Source organism: Panthera pardus, unplaced genomic scaffold (genome assembly GCF_024362965.1).
Source record: "Panthera pardus isolate Hobbes unplaced genomic scaffold, ASM2436296v1 HiC_scaffold_12, whole genome shotgun sequence".
Lineage (NCBI taxonomy): Eukaryota > Metazoa > Chordata > Mammalia > Carnivora > Felidae > Panthera > Panthera pardus.
In genome coordinates, this window is record NW_026526677.1 from 89,347,395 (window position 1) to 89,369,352 (window position 21,958).

The 21,958-nt window shown below is 44.9% G+C and overlaps 1 protein-coding gene across 6 annotated transcripts in view; it reads left to right on the forward strand.

The window, feature by feature from the left end:
* ARHGAP32 (Rho GTPase activating protein 32) overlaps window positions 1-8,828 on the forward strand; it is a 298,270-nt gene extending 289,442 nt beyond the window's left edge. For all 6 annotated transcript variants that reach the window (XM_019421406.2, XM_019421407.2, XM_019421404.2 and 3 more), the window contains 2 exons: window positions 239-1,212; window positions 2,760-8,828. In XM_019421406.2, the coding sequence (XP_019276951.2) occupies window positions 239-1,212; window positions 2,760-5,012 (3,227 nt within the window). In that variant the 3' untranslated portion in view covers window positions 5,013-8,828. The remainder of the gene's footprint in view (window positions 1-238; window positions 1,213-2,759) is intronic.
* The last annotated feature ends 13,130 nt before the right edge of the window (window positions 8,829-21,958 follow it).

Genomic DNA, 21,958 nt, shown 5'->3' on the forward strand with positions numbered 1-21,958 from the left:
TCATCTCTGTAGCAGTTCAAGAGGAGATTGCAATCTCTAAACAATTTGTTTTAGTTTTCCTCCTGAACCAGATGTGTTTTCTACAACATTTGCATGTGGGATGGAAGTCATGGATTGCCATTTTGAAATATGGAAGGCACCTATTTGGTAGTGATCAGATGGGGAGTGTTTGGATTTCCAGTACAGGATAACACAAGCTACCTTTTCACTCTCATTTTCTTTCCCAATTTCCCACCAGGAGCAGTTACCCATGACCCCCCTCAGGATTCCGTTCCCGTCAGTTCAGTCTCTCTTATCCCACCACCACCGCCTCCGAAAAATGTGGCCCGCCTGTTGGCGCTAGCACTGGCTGAGTCTGCACAGCAAGCTTCAACTCAGTCATTGAAGAGACCAGGGCCCGCCCAGGCTGCTTATACGAATTACGGAGACCTAGCAGTGGCTGCAAACGAAGATAAACTGCCTAGTTCCTACTCTAACATCACTCTAGATAAAGCCTATTACCAAACTGATAGGCCAGCAGAGGAATCCCGCCTCCAGAACGAGGTATCTGGGAACTGTGACCAGCCTGTAGCAGACACAGCAATTGGGAATCACGCTTATTCCAGTGCAACTGAATCCGGGGAGCAGCTCCACCAGGCAGACTTACCAGGGAATCATCCACATCAAACCTATTTATCTGGGGACCCAGAAAAGGCCAGAATCCCATCAGTTCCCTTAACAGACTCTAAGTCTGATGATCACATAAGCTTCTCTGAAGACCAGTCTGGGAAGACCAGTATGCCAACTGTCTCCTTTATGGATCAGGACCAGCCTCAGCTTCATTTCTATAGCGGAGATCAGCCTCCTTATCTTGGTGCAAGTGTAGATAAACCCCATCACCCTTCAGAACTTGCAGACAAATCTCCCACACCTTCTAGTTTGCCGAAGGACAAAATCTACCCTCCTTCTGGGTCCCCTGAAGAGAATACCAGCACAGCCACCATGGCTTACCTGACAACCGCTCCAGCGGCGGCTGAGATAAGCACCAGGGAAGCCAGCTGGGATGTGGTCCAGCAACCCACCGCAGCTGATTTTGCTGCCGCCACCCTCCAGCGTCCGCACAGAACTAGCCGCCCCCTTCCCCCACCTCCCTCCCAGAGGCCAGCGGAGCAGCTGCCCGTCACGGGGCAGGTACAAGCAGCGGCCAGCACAGGATTAAATAATTCCCACAAGGTAAGAAGGGGAGGGATTCAGGGAGATGAAAGAAATGCTTTCCAAAGGTATGTCATTTGTGAGCAGGGTGAGTCAGATACGACATTTATTTTAAGTCCTGTGGCAGGTTTCCATGAAACGTTTCCTATCTGAGGTTGGACCCTGCCTTTACCCTGATGCTGGTTGTTCTCTGAGGAAGGAGCAGTTACTCAATGATTGTTGTTGAATTCTGCCTGCTATCTTCTCTTCCTAAAGCATCTAGGTGGTTTCTTCTTGTAATACAGAGAGGTCATGATCAAATAAGTCACATTGGGCTGCAGCTCTCGGGGCTGCAGGTTGGTATTTTTTGTTTTTTGTTTTTTGTTTTTTGCCCAACTCCACCAGTGATTCGTTGTGACTGTGGGCAAGTCATTTAGCCACCCTGTGCCAATTATTCACATGTGCACAATGACCGTGCTTTATTCTGCCTTTCTGCCTTACAGACGTTTTTTAGAAATGTAAGCGATTACATCATTTTAGGTCTTTTGTTATGTTCCTAGCATAAGCCAGCAGGTTGTTCTGCAGCCAGACATCTGTTGTGATGAGAGAATGTTGTATGCAGAATGCTGAAGTTTCTTTCAAATTTTCTCGTACTTTAGAAAAGTAGTCCATGCGTTTTGTGGTCACCGTGAACTAAAAGGACTTCAATATCTAGTCTTTAGTGGAGGATGCTGTTTCTAGCAACTGCTTCTCAGGAAGCACCGTTGCTGTGGGGGTCCCGTTTGGCTTCAGCTGCTACAGACCAGGGTGGAATAGAAGGTGGGGACAGACAGTAACTGATTTGAATGGCACATCAGACAGGTCACTTCCTTACCCTTCCCTGGATTCGGGGGCTTAAACTGCTCACTACCTGTCACTGTGATTCACTTCACAAATCTCTCCAGCTGGGATCAGCTCTCCTTATTTAACAAAATGTTCTTGGCATGGAGGCTGAGCTAGATGGATAGACTAGCTAGATGGATGTATATTTTTGAGCTTGACTATACTTTAAAAAAATGTTTTTAATGTTTACTTATTTTTGAGAGACAGAGACAGAGCATGAGCAGGGGACAGGCAGAGAAAGAGGGAGACACAGAATCCGAAGCAGGCTCCAGGCTCTGAGCTGTCAGCACAGAGCCTGACATGGGGCTCGAACCCACAGACTGCGAGATCATGAGATCATGACCTGAGCCGAAGTTGGATGCTTAACCGACTGAGCCACTCAGGTGCCCCTGAGCTTGCCTATGTGTTTTGGTCTGCACATTAAGATCATGTCATAAGCAGCCTTGTCTCACATTGAAGACTGATCGTAAGTTAGAACAGTTTTCCAAGGATGGTAATGGCTGCTGTGGCAGCTGCAGCACAGACCTTCTTTTCCTGGCAGCGAGGACAGACTGGCTTGCCGTCTTGACCAGTGCCACCACATGGCTTGGGAAATTTCATGCTGCTACCCCAAATAGCCTCAGAGTGTGGGTTACGAATTGAACAGTGTTTGATTCCACAGAGGGGAGCATAAAAAATAAGCTCATAATGTGGTCATCTTTCAATAGGTTCAAGCAGTTCCAGCTCCAGAGAGACCACCTGAACCCAGAGCCACCGATGACCCCGCACATGTCCTGGTCGGTGATGGCAGCACAGCCATTCAGTGTCCCATGTCTGCTCCTGCTCTCCAGCCGGGCCTTCCTGACAAGGTGCGGGAAGGTGCCAGGGCCCCGCCACTGCACCTGCGCGCCGAGTCTGTCCCCGTGTACTCGTCCTGTGGCTTTACCGCACCGGTGCCCCCAACCAGGACGCTGGAGAGTAAAATGGCCGCTGCCATCCACTCCAATAGTGCAGATCCTGCCAGCAGCGCCAGCTATCACCCCTTTGTCACTGCTTCTTCAGCTCCTGTGGACGATGTTCTGCCTTTACCACTTCCTGTCCCACAACCTAAGCATGCTTCTCAGAAGACGACTTATTCCGCCTTCGCGAGGCCTGATGTCACCACTGAACCCTTTGGTCCAGAAAACTGTCTGCATTTCAGTATGATCCCAAACTGCCAGTACCGTCCCCAGAGCGTACCTCCACACCACAATAAGTTGGAGCAGCACCAGGTGTATGGTGCCAGATCAGAGCCACCAGCCTCCATGGGACCTCGTTACAACACATACGTGGCCCCAGGAAGAAACGCGTCTGGACATCACTCCAAGCCATGCGGCCGAGTTGAGTATGTATCTTCTTTGGGCTCCTCCGTTAGGAGTAGTTGTTACCCTGAAGATATTCCTCCGTACCCTACCATCCGGAGGGTACAGTCTCTCCATGCCCCTCCGTCTTCCATGATTCGCTCGGTTCCCATTTCACGGACGGAAGTTCCCCCAGACGATGAACCAGCCTACTGCCCAAGACCCCTGTACCAGTATAAGCCATATCAGTCCTCCCAGGCCCGCTCAGATTATCACGTCACTCAGCTTCAGCCTTACTTTGAGAATGGCCGGGTCCACTACCGGTATAGCCCGTACTCCAGTTCTTCTAGCTCCTATTACAGTCCAGAAGGAGCCCTGTGTGATGTGGACGCCTACAGCACAGTACAGCTGAGGCCCCTTCACCGCCTACCCAATCGCGATTTTGCCTTCTACAATCCGAGGCTGCAAGGAAAGAACTTCTACAGTTACGCTGGTTTGCTCCCACGTCCCCGGGCCAACATGACCGGCTATTTCTCTGGTAATGACCATAATGTAGTCAACATGCCTCCAACTGCGGAGGTAAAGCACACTTACACCTCATGGGATCTTGAGGACATGGAAAAATACCGCATGCAGTCTATCCGGAGAGAGAGCCGCGCTCGGCAGAAGGTGAAAGGGCCTGTCATGTCCCAGTATGATAACATGACCCCGGCCGTGCAGGATGACCTGGGCGGGATCTATGTCATCCACCTGCGTAGTAAATCAGATCCTGGGAAAACTGGACTTCTCTCAGTGGCAGAGGGCAAGGAGGGGCGGCACGCAGCCAAGGCCGTCAGTCCCGAGGGAGAGGAGCGCTTCTACAGGAAGCATCCAGAGCCAGAGTTTGATAGAGCCCACCACCACGGAGGATATGGCAACGGACAGTCGGAGAAACCATCCCTCCCTCAGAAGCAGAGTAGCCTCAGGAACAGGAAGCTTCATGACATGGGTTGTAGTCTCCCTGAGCACAGGGCACATCAGGAAGCAAGCCATAGGCAGTTATGTGAATCAAAAAATGGGCCACCTTACCCCCAAGGGGCTGGCCAGTTAGATTATGGGCCCAAAGGGATTCCAGACACTTCTGAGCCAGTCAGCTACCATAACTCTGGAGGGACATACATGACATCGGGGCAGGAGTCTCTGAGACTGAACCACAAAGAGGTGAGGCTCTCCAAAGAGCTAGAGAGGCCTCGGGCTAGGCAGCCTCCCGCCCCAGAGAAACACTCCAGAGACTGCTACAAAGAGGAGGAACACCTGGGCCAGTCAGTAGTCCCACCCCCGAAACCGGAGCGGAGTCATAGCCTGAAGCTCCACCATACTCAGCACGCGGAGAGGGACCCCACTGTGCTGTACCAATACCAAACACACGGCAAGCGCCAGGGTGGTATGACTGTTGTGTCCCAGTATGACAACCTGGAGGGTTACCACTCCCCACCCCAGCACCAGCGAGGAGGCTTTGCAGGAGGAGCGATGGGGACCTATGTGCCCTCTGGCTTCCCCCACCCACAAAACAGGACATATGCTACCGCTCTGGGTCAGGGGGCCTTCCTGCCCACAGAGTTGTCCTTGCAGCACCCCGAAACACAGATCCATGCAGAATGAGCCCCGGAGCAATAGAGTTGAAGCAGCCTCTGCTGGACAGTGGACTGTTCTATTTTTTTCAGTAACCAAAAAGATTAAAAAAAAAAAAAAGCTACAATTCCCCCCTACCACATTAAAAACAACAACAAAAAAGAAAAATTACCATTTTTCCCCCTCCCTGCTTCATCACCACCTCTTCCATCTATAGACTGATTTTTGTCATTAAAAGAAATCTGAATGATTGTAAAGCACTGTGTTGAAAACCTAGTGAAGAAATTTGTCACAGACCATACTTGCCATATGGGGCTAATTTTGTAAGAGCCTGAGGACTGCCTTTCACCGAATTTGAATTTAACTTTGTCCTTCTTAGTGTTTGCTATATAGCGCAGAGCAGTTTCTGTCTATTTCCTGGTAGGCTTTTGCATTTTCTGTGGCATTCCTCCGTACTTTTTCAGTAGCCATGCAGGTGCCCAGACTGACACTCAGTTGCCCTCACTTCCTTCTCCCTGACTTGGAAGGGTCTGGTGTGTTAAATTCGAACAGAGAAAAACTTCTCCCCGATCCTTCAGATGATTCTGTCAGACAATTAGCACATTATAATTACAAAAAACAATAAAGGAATTAAGACTTGAAGCATTTAAGAAAGAGTCATCATAAAATGTCAGGCCATTTAGACCCAAGCTGAACCATGTCCTTTTCATCCTTCTCAGAGTTGTTCCGTGCAGTTCGGCGAGCAGGCTGATGTCCACTGCAGAAGGGATTCTAAAGTGAGAAGAAGCTTCGTAGGCAGAACTCAGTGAACTTTGTTAGCACCACAGAACCCCATCAGTGCTTCTGATGTGTTGCCTGCCTTCAGTAATTTTTTCTCTCTCAATAATATTTGATAAATTGTAATCCTAGTAAAACATCTCACACCATTTGTTCTCCAAAGCCACTCCCCCCCCCCACCGCCCCCCGCCATTGGGAGAAAAAAAAACAAACCCAGCGTGACTTGACTGGTGGATAAATACACATCGTTTATCATGATTACAAATTTACATGTTAATTTCTGTTTCTAAACCAGAGTACAGGTTTCTTGGGAACTCTTAAAGTAGCTATGAATTACCTGTTAGTAAACTGCAAACCCCTGCAATAATTACACTTAGTGCACAGCCCCCTTGCACCAGAATTCTGGGCAGTTCACTGTTTACATCCTAAGGATTCACGTGCTGTTTGTTCACACTGTACTTGTGCAACCACAGTCGTCCTTAATTACCATTTACACCAGCATCGCAGGAATAGCTCTTACAGCTCTGCGGGCATGTTAAACATGTTGAGTACCCAGGACTTTCTTCTGAAAGTCACGTTCCCGGTTAGAGCAGGAGCAGACCACTGTCTGGCCGGCCACTCCACTCCATCTTCCCAACACCCCCTGCCCCCCCGAGCACATACGCCAGACTGACAAGGCAGTCCTATACTTAACAAACGAGTTTCGATTGTCGTGGCATTCCATAACTCTCAGTAATACTTGAGTTTTGTCCATGCACATGTTTGAAAAGCTCAGTTTGTAGAAGACACTAGGAGAATTTCATTCCATTTACTGGATGATTGCTGCTCTGGCTTTTTAAAACTTGGAATTAACTTTTATTTAGAGCAAAGGAAGAAATCTTTTACGAGGCTAAATACATGCTGCTATTATTGCTGTGAAATTGTATAAAGATTAGGATTCCTGCCAGTTCTTTTTTTTATTTAAAAGAAAATCATGTGATTGCATTTTAAGGGTTTATATTTAGAAAAAAATAAAGTTTTAAGAACACATTTATTTATATGTGGAGATACTCTATAAGGTTTTCTTTTGTTTCCCCAGAATTGATGAGAGGAATTCAGTCAATAAAGATCATGGTAGCAATCCTGAAATGCTGACCTGTGAAAGGTCTGTGGAAACGGAGGTCTCTAGATTAAACATGTAGACACAATGGGAATATAGTCACAGTGTTAGGAAACCTGATAGGATACTTTCTTCTAGCACACAAACATGTCAGGTGCTACATACAGAATTTTGATCTTTGGTGAGTATGCAGCATTAACGTTTTTTTTTTTTTAACCTTAACCATCTTTTTGTCAAGTAGGCAATGCATTATCCCTCTGAGGTCACACATGCCCTGTAAGTTCTCACCAGCAGCACGGAGCGTTAGAAAGGAGCCGGTATGACGAGGTACAGATGGTGTTAGTAACGGAGAGCCCAGAAGGAGGTGGCTGAAGGAGTCCTGTCCAGTCTTAATATTTGTGGATCTGTTGTCACACACATTGTTTACTCCTGAACCTAAATCTATTTTATGAATACTAAGGTTAATTCCTCAAAGCAATTACTTAATTAATGTCCTATGGGCTTAGAAATATCAGGTGAATATTTTGAATACAGAAGAATGACCCAAATTACTGGTATAATCGTGAAACACAAACTTTAGGTAAAATCTAGAGTTGTGTCACTTGATGTAGATACAGCCTTAACTTCAGAGTCAGCTCTTTGAAGGACTTTGCCTGTATCTTTCCCTTTCTGGTCTTGTAGGGTAGAAAGTGCACGGCAAATCACTGTGAGCCAGGTTACCTCAGCATAGTTCACCTTGTGTGCGACTTCACAAGCAGTAATTAAATGTTCGAGCTTTGATACGGAACATTGTGATCAAGGAAATGGAGCTGCCCTTGTGCATCAGACCCATAATTGAATTCGATTGGTATTTTCTTCGCCATGTCTCCAGATTGTATCTTTTTGGCAAAATTCCAATGTCCCAGTTTGGTTTGACTGAAATGAATACGCCCTAGACGTCTGGCCAGAGACTTTGCTGACCGCCCCAGAGGTGCCATTTTCTTATTAATTTCATCCAAGTCTTACTGCTTATTGTATTCAGTTTCCTTTAAAACATGCAAGTTTCCGGGATGGTCCCACGGATAGGGCCTGCACACTTTTATAATGGCAGAGCATTTTTTTTTTTTTTTAAGTTAGAGTCAGGTTGAAAAATTCTAGGACTATGTAAAGAAGAGGGACCATTAATATGAGTGGAGATAGAAGACTGGGTGACCACATGGAAACAGCAATAGACACATATGGCATAAATTTGGAATGTGCCCTTTGAGTTAAAAACGGAGCCTGCAAAGTCCAAATACCCGTTCCCAGCCCCGTTTGTCAGTCATCCATTCATTATGTTGGCCGAGTATCGTCTGAGCAGTGTGTGTAAGGAAATAATAAGGAAAGCAGAAGTATGTCAGAAAGTTACTTTCCAAATGGTTAGAGGCATGTGATTTTCAGTACTGTGTGTTACGGAAATGTCAGGAATGGTATACTTTAATGTTGGTGTGCACAGAGGGTCTTTTTTCCTTTTCTGATTAGTACTGTTAGCGTTCAAAGACTAAAAATGGTTGTTTCACAGTTTAGATTCTAAGGTAGCAAAACCTGATTTTTTCAGCCATGACCTGCATGAGAGAAGCATCCTAGGAAGTCTTAGATCATACTTTTGAGTTCTTAACTTTAATTTATATAGTGTTTTTTTTTTTATGTTTTAATATTTTTGTGAACTGGTGTAAATTGTTAATGCATATAAGCTTGTGTATTTTTGTAAATAGTTTTGTGATTTATTTCTCGACCCATATGTAAATATTTAGAGTCTCATTTCTTCAAAACTTATTTGAAGCTGAGTTGTGGGTTTGGGGTTTTGTTTGTTTCTTTGTTTTGGTTGGGGGAGGGGGGAGAGAAGAGATTTTGTACTCCGATAATCCAGATGGAGATATCTTGTGGTTGAAAGCAAATGTCCCACTGAAAGCAATTCAAATATCAACAAAATTATTTCAGGTTAAAACAGACTTCTTTGTGTATGTGTTTCCTTTTCAACCTAATATGGCTATAACAGAATGGGGTAATTGGGGATATTCAACAACATTCAAATCTGAGTGTATGACACATTATGATACCAAATGGAATATATTTGAGGGAAGAGATTTAACATCTCCTGTTTTTATATCTACTTGCCACAGTGTGCCGCCTGGCCAGGTTTTTCCCAGGTCAAGCAGTCACTTAGAAAGACAGAGACTTGTTGCACTGTGCTGGAAGGTGTAGACAGACTTGCCTTGCCCCATCTAGGGCTGCCCCAAGGAGCCCACACCGTCTGCTGTGACCTGACTCCCAAGCTGCCAGTTTCAAGGAAACTGAATTGGCTTCTGAGCTCAGGAGCCCTCCACAAGGGGATTTGAAATCACCACCACATTTCCAAAGATTCCCTCAAAGCATCTTGGACATCCTGTTGACTTTTCAGAGAGAAATGATCAGAAAGGAGTCAGCTCCTACACTCTGTGGCAAGCTGGTTTGTGGCAAACCCAGATGAAGAAAGTACTCGACTGAGGCAGGTATTGAACTTAGCCTGGCTGCCTGACCGGGGGTCGAGAGCAGATGCCTGTGCCAGAATTCTTCTCAAAAATATTTCCCTATCAACCGGTATTTGTTGAAAAACACGATATTCAGCTTTTGAAAGCTTAGTTTTCCTTTTGGGAGTCATAAATTACAAATCTTTATCCTAAATTATTAGGGCCTCTCCCTCTTTGCCTGCAGTAGAAAAAGTTGCCTGTTTAGTACCAATGGCCCCAGTGAGCCAGCCGTTTTCTGTATACCTGCCTACCGCACTACATGCTGTCAGCAAACGTACAACATCTGCTCTAGGTAAGTGTTCCAGACCTGAACACGTGTTCCCATGGAAATGGCTCTGATGGGATTAAAGAAAAGACCGGTATGGCATTCCCTGTGGGTCTTCTTAATTTTCTGGGATTCTCATTTCTTTACCAATAATTTCATCTCCAAATTTCCTTCACACGGATGAAAATCTAGTGCTTCTTAAAATGTGTGTTTATCATTGAAGAATCAGTGGCAGACACATTAGTGTGGTGTTTGAGACTTTAATTACTTGTGGTTCTACGGGAAAAGGCACATTTTAATGTAATACTGACCCCGACGCAGTGAAACCTTGGGCATCTGCAAGCACTGGAAGTAACACCTTTTAGCTGGTCATGTTTGTCACGCAGTTGAGAGTGTACATCTTAAAAACACAATCGTGATGCCTAATTTTTATTTATATTTGTTTAATGTCTATTTTTGAGAGAGAGAGAGAGAGAGAGAGGGCATGAGTGAGGGAGGAGCAGAGAGAGAGGGAGACACAGAATCCGAAGCAGGCTCCAGGCTCTGAGCTGTCAGTGCAGAGCCCGATGCGGGGCTCGAACTCATGACCTGAGCTGATGTCAAACACTCAACTGACTGAGCCACCCAGGCGCCTCAGCCACTTGTTCATGTTTTAAACTGGGCAAGTGATTCTTAAACTTACAATGTATATAAAGCATCTGGAAAGCCCGTTAAACATTCAATTTCTTGAGCCATCACCACATAGTCTAATTCAGTAGGTCCGGCCTGGACTCAGGAATCCACAATTTTAGCATCCACTACTTGTGATTCTGGTACAGGTGGTTAAGTAGTGATCTAGAGAGCATATTTAATAGCCTTCTTTGAAAAAATCACTTTCTACTTCATTTCGCTTCACCACTTTTTCTCATTTTTTCTCATTTCCTTTGGTCACCTATCACTTTAGTATTACTAGAACACAAATTTATCATTTTTTTTGGTCCCCAGTGTTTAAATACTAAGCCTAGATTAAATGATTTATAACCATGACACAGAGATATTAGGACCAATTGAGCTGACAACATAGAAGACAGTTCAACATTCTCTAAAACTGGTAAAAACAATACCGATCACTACAGCATTGATTCCAATTACATACATAGTTCTTGTAGGTGCGAGACATTTAGGCTGGTCAGGAAGTACAGTTGGTGCATATTTATTGTTCAGGCAGGCAATTGTTTCAAACACTGTATTCCTGGAAAACAAATAATGCTTGTTACTTGTGCTCTCCTTTCTCACCAAAGCTTTTACAAGCACAACTGACACACGATTAGCTTATTTGTTTTAGTTTTTTAGTTTTATGTATTTTTATCAATTGTGGGCAATAATATAAGAGCAATTTTTAACAGCTAATGACAACGAACACCGTGCTTGACTATACTACGGTGCCAGTCACTGTTGTAAGTGTTTTATACCCATCAGCTCATTTGTTCCTCAGGGCCTGTCAGTTTCTAGGTGAAACCATGACACGTGGTTGAACTCTTTGCCTGCTGTCAGACAGCTAGTGAGGGGTGAACCTACAGTTCAGACCCAGACACTCTCAGCATCAGTTTATGCTCTAATAAAGGCAGACTTTGAAGCCGTCTAGTTGAACCCTGACAGCTACTTACTAATTGTAAAGCCCTCACGGAACTACTAAGCCCTTCTAAAACTATTTCTGAAACTCTTGCTAAGCCCTGGCTTCCTCATCTCTGAAATGGGAATAGTGCTTACGGTTGCCGGGAGGACTGAATTAGATGATGGATGTCTCGAGAGGGGTTAGCAGGGGAGCAGACACCCAGCGGAAGTTATCCAGGATACTGACTGAATGGGGCAAGGAAGGCCCTGCCGCAGTTAAAGAAGAGAGGGTTCTATTATGCCTCTATCATTACGTTATTAAGAATTTAATCAGGTTTCATGTAGTTGACATTGTGCAGGAAGAGTCTTAGCAAGTAGATACATGAGACATAACTTAGTGGTTAATATGAAACTTCACAGCGAAGCTTGGAGCATGACACGGAAGTGGAGAAAGCCCTTGTTGTCTGAAAATATTTTGCATTTATTCAGCAGAACTCTTGATGTAGATAGTGCTGGTGATGACTGAATAATGTCTGCGTTCTGGAGCGGAGCTATGTTATCTCCATGCCATCCCATTAAATCTGATAATTATGCAGTTCAGGGAGATGGTCCTAGGAACAGCTGTGAGCTGTGCCTTCTCTGCCAACGGAGTTCCTTTCTGCAGTCTCTGCCTTGTTGTACTGCCCTACCTGCTGGTGGGCCCATCAATCCACACGGGGCACCAACAGAAGCGGTACTCTGGATTGCTGCTTCAGAAGAATAGTAGGGAGAAAACGGTGTGGCATGTTACAAGAACCTGCTGAACACAGGTGGCTTTGACTGTCCCTCCAGTTTTGAGTGGTAACACTTGGTAAGTTAACAAGGGCCTTCCCTTTATTCTTAAACACACGGTTTCCCTGGTTCAAAATCTATTAAAGCAAAATGCCTATCCAGAGAAGAGAAGAGAGTGACTGTACCGATTGTAACTAACAACTTATTAATCAATCATCAGGTACCAGGCTATTCTAGGTTTTTAAAAACATATTACTATAGCTCCATCTTCCTAACAATTACATCAAGTAGCATTATTTTATTGCCACTTTACCGATAATGAAACTGAGGCCCAGAAAGTTTAGGTGACGTGCTGGAGTTCATACGTCTGAGGTTAAGTGGGATTTGGATCCAAGCTCTCTGACTGGAGCCCCGTAGATTTTCTCACTCTTCTATGCTACCTGCCCAAAGAGGATCTTCAAAAATTATGAACACCCTGGGATGCCTGGGTGGCTCAGTCGGTTATGTGTCCAACTACAGCTCAGGTTGTGATCTTGTGGTTGGTGAGTTTGAGCCCCACACTGGACTCCGCTGTCAGCATGGAGCCCGTTTCAGATTCTCTGTGCCCCCCCTCCCACCCCTCCCCTTCTCGCACTCTTTCAAAAATAAATAAACATTTTGAAGAAGATTATGAACACCATAACACAGAAGTGGTGAAGACACCATGCTACGAATTTGCAGGGAAATCAAGCCCTCCAGGACAGAAGAGGATCATGCTGTAATAACATCACCAGAATCTCAATACCTTAACACAAAAACAGGTGTATGTCCTGCTCGAGCAAAATCTGCTGCAGGCCCAGATGATTCTCCTGGGTAACAGTCCTCTGTGTGGCCACTCAGCCACTGGGGGTGAGGCTGGCTTCCCCCGTGCTTTCCCTACATCATCTAAACATGTTCCGGAGAAACCGTGGCAGCGAAGAGAGCCCCAGAGGTTCCTGCACAAGTAGTTAGCATGTGGCCCAGAAATACTGCAGGTTGTTCCTGCTCAGAGCTCGTGAGCCAGAGCTAGTTTCAAGGCCCTGCCCCAACACAAGGAAGGGGGCAAGTTCAGGAGAGTCTGCCATGTACCTGGATGGAGAGCCCAACGGGGCAGTGGTGTGCATTAACAGTGTCTGCCACACCACCTGGCTCCCCTGTCGGATTCTTCCACTTGCATTAAGGACAGACAGCCATATCCTAGTATGGGAAATATTGCTCAAAGAATAACAGTCCTTTGGACACAAGAAATTGGGCAGTGTAGGGTTGGCAGGTCCCCTGGTGAGGCGTCACTATTGGGGGTCCCAAGATGGCAGCAAGAAATTGGCCCTGCAGCCACAGGTTTCTGATCATAGTGGGAAAAGCATCTGGAAGTAAAGAGATGCAGTGTCTCGCCCCAGTCCCAGAGGAACGGAGGAAGGCTTGCAAAGGGGAGCGTTGTGCTCTGCGGATGCCGTGTGAGAGTCAGATATGACCACCAGTTGTGTTTCCTCCACTACTCTCTCACTGGCTTCGCTGTCCCCCCTCCTCCTAACACAAACTCACCAGGTTCACTTCCACCTCAGACCGACATTGTTCCCCCAGCAACCCTCAGATCCCAGGTATTTATGTGACTTGTTCCTTCACTTTAAATCTTGCCCCGTTCATCACCACCTTGGAAAAGACTTCCCTTGACCACCCTACGTAATGCAGCATCCCCAATTAATCTCAGTCCACTTATTCTGCTTTCCCGTAGTACCTATGTGATAGCTGCACCTCCTCCAGACTGTGAACACCAAGAGCACGAGAACTTTGTCTTGTTCACTATTACGTCCTAGTGCTGGAAACAGTGCTACAGCCATATGTGCATCACTATTTGCTGAACAGATGTACTGATGGGTCTCTGTTTTCCACCGTAATATAACGGAAGGTGGGTGCTCAGAAACCCTTTGTTTGGGGACTGGAATAGAACAGGTTGTCTTTCCTCAACACCAAGAATGAACCCAACATCACTTGTTTGGTTGACTTTCATATGCTACACGCACGTTTGCACTACTGTTGTGGGCTGATGGCCCCAAAAGGAAAGCAAGGAGGTTTAGATGATCTCAAACTGCCAGGGTGACTAGACTCTAGAACAAGAACTAATCAGAAAATACGTTTAATGGAGGTCAGTTGTGAAAATCATTTGGAAAGTTTTGAAGGGAAGCTATGTGGAGGAGAAGAATGGAGATGTTCTGAGTGTCCAGGGGGGCTGTCTTCCCATACTCACATCTGCTGTAGTGTGCAGGCTCGAGAAGATGTAATGAACCCAGACAACCTTGGAAGAGAAGGGAAAATTGAGACTTGGGCAGTTTTCAACAAGCCTCTGTAGTAACCTATGTGCCAAGGGGTGGTAGAATCTAGGGAAAGATAGATAGTTAGTCCTTGAATGACCTCCTTCTCTAAGCTACATGAGTTTTAAAGGGAACAGCTAAAACATCTCATTATGTTTCCTAGATCCTAAAGGATAAAGTTACTGGGACTTAGAGGCCTCAGAATCCTCAAGAACTCTCTGAAAGTAGTTGCCATGGACTCTAGATTTCACTGTTGCTTGGCCCCTCCTGATATAGAAGCTACCCCTTCCCTTAGCCATCCTCTCAATGCCACTTGGCAAGTGTATGACACTGATTATGGTGGGAAGTGGTTCTCTTCCTACCAGAGCTTAAGATTATCAGGGTGTCAAAGGCTATCGTGACTTTTTTATTTTTATGGTTGTTTTCTTTAAAACAACAACAACAGCAACAAGAACAACAACAACAACCCAGGGGCACCCTGGTGACTCAGTCAGTTAAGCATCTGACTCCTGATCTCGGCTCAGGTCACACAGTTTGTGAGTTCGAGTCTGGGCATTGGGCTCTGCTCTGACATTGCAGAGCCTGGTTGGGATTCTGTCTCTCCCTCACTCTGCCCCTCCATGGTTGGAGGGGCTCTCTCTCTCTCTCTTCTCTCTCTAAATAAATAAATAAACTTAAAAAAAAAAGTCAAACCTAAAACATGTAGGTAAACCTTCCTTGGCATTAAGCAAAAGCACCCAATGTTGGACTCAAAATGTCATTGGCTACACTAATAACAAATGAGTATTCCAGGACAGGGTACTGACACCATCACTCTTCCACTTTAAGGTAACCTTGGCTTTCTGGGATGTTTCCACCTTACACAAATGGGCACCTTTTGTCCCCTATTTTAGACAATGTGACGTTTGTCCAAAGACCTCATTGTCCAGGAAGGTACCTGATCACCTGCCTTGGCTCCTCCTGAGGTCCTCGGGCTACGTGTTCAATGAACCTGCAACCCAACATTACAGCGAAAGAGGGGAGACTTACAAGCATAAGGGTCCACCTAAGTGTAGGCATACCTCTCAGAAGAAAAGGGTTTACACTTGTTGGATTGACCCTAGGTGGCAAAAGCAATCGGAAATGGATAACCATTGAGCAAGGATGTTGTAGGAGGGACAGAAACATTAGGCCAGTAATTGGAGCACCTTTGGAGCCCTTCCCAACCCTGAGGCTCTGTGGTATTTGTGCCACCTGGAGGTTGTTTGTGGGCTGCCCACTCTGCTGCCCAGTGAGTGCACTGGTCTCTCTACCTGGACTGCTCTTCTCCCCTCTCCCTCTGCTTGGCGTCTGCTCCCTCAAAGACTTCCAATAGCACCTCAATCCAACCTATCTGTTCTGGCCTATACAATCTGGTGTTCTGACTTTTCTGCCTCTCTCTCTCTCTCTCTCTCTCTCTCTCTCATTACAATTAGGCACTGGCCTCTTTTAAGGTTCCCGTAGCCAGCCCCTTCCTGCCCCAGGTTCCTTGTACATGCTCTTCTCTCTACCTAGAATGTTCTTCTAATGGAAGGCCACTTCTCTTTCACTGAGATCTCACGTCATCAGAGAGGCCTTCCTTAATGTCCCAATGTGAGGTAGCCACTTGATCACATCACCCTCTTAATTCTCTAAGTAGCACTTATCACTCAGAAATTATCTGTGGGGCACCTGGGTGGCTCATTCGGTTAAGTGTCCGACTCCGGCTCAGGTCATGATCTCACAGTTTGTGGGTCTGAGCCCCGTGACGGGCTCTGTGCCAATAGCTCAGAGCCTGGAGCCTGTTTCAGATTCTGTGTCTCCCTCTCTCTCTGCACCTCCCCCACTCACGCTCTGTCTCTCTCTCTCTCCCTCAAAAATAAATAAACATTAAAAAATTTTTTAAAAGAAATTATTTGTAATTAATGATTTATCTATTAATTATCTCATCACTAATTTGTTAGCTTCATGAGCACTTAGCACACAGTATATACGCAAATAAGTTTGTCGAATGAACAAATGAATGAATGACGTTTAAAAAGAAAGGGGTCATGCAAACAATTTCAGAAAACTTTGATATTTTGCCCAAGCTCAGCCCCACAGGAGCCCACTGTCTTTGGTAACCACAAGCAGTCTCTTTCGGTGCTGTTGAGTTTTGACACGCCTACTGCCCAGAAATTTAAGAGGCCACCAGATGGTGCCATTGGCACACTTTTGATTCACAAGTGTTGCCAGTTCTTGAAAGGGTCCCCAGTCCTACCAAAGTGATTCAATAGGCTGCTGCTTTCTTCCGCATCGCTTTCCGCCCCACTTTTACAAGAGCAGTGTAAGGACAGCGGCCAGCAGCAAATACCGGGAGCTGATTCGAGGACCTGCTTGTTTGGAGCCAGCAGTGAAAAAGAAGGATAAGATTTGAACTTGCCACACAAGACTTGGATAAAAATGTCATCTGTCCAAAGAACTCGAGTGGGAGTGTGCTTTCATGATGGATTCCATAATTTGTAAGGATGATCTTATGATTTTAAATTTTCAAATATTTTCAGGAAATGGCATAAACCACATAGAGCCTGGCTTCTCTGTGCTCATCTGCTAAATCCAGGCAAAGCTTCTGAATCTCAAGAGTTTCCAAACCTGGATGCACATAGGTGTTCCCTGCAGAGCTTTTTTAAAATACAGATTTCTATGGGGTGCCTGGGTGGCTCCGTCAGTTAAGTGTCAGACTTTGGCTCAGGTCATGATCTCACAGTTCGTGAGTTCAAGCCTCATGCCTGGCTCTGTGCTAACAGCTCAGGGCCTAGAGCCTGCTTCAGATTCTATGTCTTTCTCTCTGCCCCTCCGCTGCTCACACTCTCTGACTCTCTCTCTCTCTCTCTCTCTCTCTCTCAAAAATAAACATTAAAAATTTTTTTTTTAAATACAGATTTCTATGTGCCACTCAATTAGGTGTCTCTCTGATGGCCAGAGAACTTGTACTTTCACAAAGAACTCTCCAGAAGATTCAGTGTCATCTGTAATTTGGGAGCCCTTGTTCCTGAAGAGCAACCATCCCTCCAGTTCCCCTTCTAGAACCTACCAGTCCTGCCCATCACTCCTCTGCTTATCTGGGCTTAAACGGGCCCCAGGCCAGTGTCACCCAAGTTTTGTATCAGGATCTTCATTGTTAATGGGAGTCTCCCCAGCCCTCAGCCCCAAAAGATCGCATGATCCCAAGGTTGTCAAATAATAAATCAAATAGATTTGTTTGGGCTTTTTGCTGTAGAATTCCCTAGATCCACACCATACCGTTAATACATTAAAGCCTCTAAGAGGGGTATTAATGTCGGGTCACAGATACATTTTATTCACAGAACATTTCTTCAGGACGCAGGAAACATGGTCTAGTTGATTAGGATCTGGACTAGGTGTCAGGAATTTTTGGTTTTGGTCACAGCTTCTTGATGAATAACAACATGACTACTTTGTTTATGCCCACCTGATTCCACAGCACATATGAGGAAACTGGCCAGGGGACTTTGCTAAGTTATCCCATCGTTTGAAGCCTCCATTGCCTTATCTGTAAAATGGGCTAGTAACTGCTTCAGAAGTGTTGAGGGACAAAGTGATATGTGAGAAAATGCTCCTAAAAGAGTGAGGTATTGTGGAAGGGAGGGGTGGAGATGTGTCGAGGGGGATGTGAGAATTAGTCCAAAGCCTCCCTAGAGCTGCAGGTTTTCAAGCTAGCATATAAATTTGTAAATATTTACTATAACAGCTGTCCTCTGTAACAACTTTGCTGCAATGATTAGTTTTAAAGTGATTTAGTTTTAAATTTTTTTAATGTTTATTTATTTTTGAGACAGAGAGAGACAGAGCATGAACAGGGGAGGAGCAGAGAGAGAGGGAGACACAGAATCTGAAACAGGCTCCAGGCTCTGAGCTGTCAGCACAGAGCCCGACGCGGGGTTCGAACTCACGGACCGTGAGATTATGACCTGAGCCAAAGTCGGACGCTTAACCAACCAAGCCACCCAGGCGCCCCCAAAGTGATTTAGTTTTAAAATGCAAGTAAAATCAAAAGCCTTAGAATAACACATCAGTTCTCATTTACTTTCCACGTTCTACTGCCTTTTTCAACTCTTTTAGGTGTCTCTTCCTATGTACCGCCCAGTTTCTAAATAATGTGCTATTTCTTGATTTTTCAATTTTTAAAAAAATTTTTTTAAGTGAATAGTTTTGGTTTTTTTTCTTTTTCTTTTTTTCACATTTATTTATTTTTTAATTGTATTTTTAAAAATTTACATCCAAATTAGTTAGCATATAGTGCAACGATGATTTCAGGAGTAGATTCCTTAGTGCCCCTTACCCATTTAGCCCATCCCCCCTCCCACAATCCTCCCCATAACCCTCAGTTTGTTCTCCATATTTATGAGTCTCTTCTGTTTTGTCCCCCTCCTAGTTTTTATATTATTTTTGTTTCCCTTCCCTTATGTTCATCTGTTTTGTCTCTTAAAGTCCTCAGATGAGTGAAGTCATATGATTTTTGTCTTTCTCTTGACTAATGTCACTTAGCGTAATACCCTCCAGTTCCATCCACGTAGTTGCAAATGGCAAGATTTTATTCTTTTTGATTGCCAAGTAATACTCCATTGTATATATATACCACATCTTCTTATCCATTCATCCATCGATGGACATTTGGGATCTTTCCAATCTTTGGCTATTGTTGATAGTGCTGCTATAAACATGGGGGTGCATGTGTCCCTTCAAAACAGCACACCTGTATCCCTTGGATAAATACCTAGTAGTGCAGTTGCTGGGTCATAGGGTAGTTCTATTTTTAGTTTTCTGAGGAACCTCCATACTGTTTTCCAGAGTGGCTGCACCAGCTTGCATTCCCATTGATTTTTCAATTTTAAACGTCATGTATTAACTTCCCACTAAGGAGTATGAGGGTGATCTTCTTTGGCTGGTACCGTGCCTGGTTACTGCCCCACCCCTGCCCCAACAACACACATGTACACACTCCATCTACATTTTTAATTCTAGTTATGTACAGAGTCTTTTCACCAATAGCCAATATTTTCTATGTACTGATTAACCCACCCTCGGCCTCTGCTGTGGAACTGTAAATTTCCTCTCAGTTTGGGTCAACACATCAGATACTCTCAGTTGCTGTGTGTTCCTCTTTTTGGAGGTTGGGAATAAAGAGGTATCCCCCGGAGCCCTTCCTATTCCCATTCAAACCTAAAAGGTGTTTCTCTGGGCCTGCTTCACAGCTGTGACTGTTGTGGGAATACCCTTGACTTCTCTCTGTGGGGAATCCCTTCTTTCCCGAATCCCACCTTCCTGTCTTATTTGATTCCCTCTTTGTGATGGAGAAAGGTGCAAGGGAAATAATTTTTTGTAACTTTGCATGTATGAAAAAATATTTTTTCCCTACCATTACCCTTTTTGATGATTTGGATCAATATAGACTTCTAGACTGAAAATCAATTGCCCTTATATTTTGAATATCATCTTTTTTTTTTTTTTTTGTCTTTGGTAAGTCTAGCTGTTGAGAAGTCTGATGTCATTCTGTTTCTTGATCCTTATAGGTGAACTATTTTCCTCTTTGGAAGGTTTTAGGATCCCCTTTTTCCTGAATTTTAATGATGATGTAACTTGGTGTCTTTTTAAACTAATTCCGCTAGGCATTCAGTGGCCCTTTCAAATAGGAAATATATGGTCTTCAGTTCTGGGGATCTAAAATATTTTCTAGTTTCTTCTCTGCTATTTTCCAAACACCTGTGATTTGGATATTGGAACATCTGGATTGGTCTTCGATTTGATTTCTCTTATCTTTGTTCTCCTATTGTCCATCTGTGACATTTTGTCTTACTTTGTGGGACATTTACTCATTTAAAAATGAATCCTTACTAAAATTATAGGACACCTGGATGGCTCAGTCAGTTAAGTGTCCTACTTCAGCTCAAGTCATGATCTTGCAGTTTGTGAGTTCGAGCCCTGTGTCAGGCTCTGTGCTGACAGCTCAGAGCCTGGAGCCTGCTTCGGATTCTGTATCTCCCTCTCTCTCTGCCCCTCCCCCACTCATGCTCTGTCTGTCTCTCAAAAATAAATAAAAACATTTTAAAAAATTTAAAAAAATAATCCTTACATTGAATTTTTATACCTCCATATTTTTTCCCCTAAGAGTTCTTTCTTTTTTCTTTGTTCTCATTTATATCTTTTTGTTCTTATTAGTGGATCCAGGCAGGACCTAGCTCCCTGAAATTACTAAATGAGTTTTTATTATTTTTCTTCTGTCACCTCCATTTCTTTCCCCCTTAATTTTCTTTCATCTGTTTGGTTTTGTTTCTGTCCCTTATGTTAGAAACTTTCCTCACATTTCTGACAATGGGCGGTTACCAATGCAAATCTGAATGGAACCTGCGCAGGCACCTTGCACACACACGCTGATTGGAGGTTGTGTGAGGAGGCGGGGCTGGTTGGCTAGTGAAGCAATGCAATTGGAAGAATAATGCTCCCCGCCCAAAGATGTCTGTTTTCTATTCCCTGGAACTTGGGAATGTGTTAGGTTACATGGCAAAGAGGAATTAAAGGTTGCAAATCAGCAGATCTCAAGATAGATTCTCTGTGGCCCCAATGTAATCACAAGAACCGTTAAAGTGGAAGGTGGGGGCAGAAGAAGAGAGTCAGGGGCAAAGATGTGACAATGAAAGCCAGGTTGGAGGGATGTCATGTGACAAGGACTCCACTCCCCATTGCTGCTGTTTAAATTTTTTTAATGTTTATTTATTTGGGTGGGGGGCAGAGAGAGGGGGAAGACACAGAATCTGAAGCAGGCTCCAGGCTCTGAGCTGTCAGCACAGAGCCTGATGCGGGGCTTGAACTCACGAACTGTGAGATGATGACCTGAGCTGAAGTCTGATGCTTAACCAACTGAGCCACCCAGGTGTCCCAACCATTGCTGCTTTGATGATGGAGCCATGAGGAGCCATGAACCAAGGGATGCAGAAACCCTCTAAAAGCTGGAACCAGCAAGAAAATGGATTCTCCTCTAGAGCCTCCAGAAAGGAACCCGACCCCCTGCTTGACAACTTGATTTCAGTCCAGTGAGACCCATGTAGGACTTAACTTTAGAACTGCAAGATGATAACTATGTGTTTTTGAAGCCACTAAATTTTTGGTAATTTGTTATAGCAGCCATAGAAAACTGATATAAAGACCCACCCACTTGGGGCGCCTGGGTGGCACAGTCGGTTAAGCGTCCGACTTCAGCCAGGTCACGATCTCGCGGTCCGTGAGTTCGAGCCCCGCGTCAGGCTCTGGGCTGATGGCTCGGAGCCTGGAGCCTGTTTCCGATTCTGTGTCTCCCTCTCTCTCTGCCCCTCCCCCGTTCATGCTCTGTCTCTCTCTGTCCCAAAAATAAATAAAAAAACGTTGAAAAAAAAAAAGACCCACCCACTTAGTTGGGGTACCCACAGACATTACAGCTAAGGAAGCAGAGAGTTAAAGTTGCCAGGAAAATGTCTTCGAGACTTGCCATCAGGGGAGGAACAAGAGGTCTCTGGAGTTCAGCTCAATTTATGGCACCTACTATATCCATCTGGAGAATTCCACTGTCTTCTCAAGAGTACCAA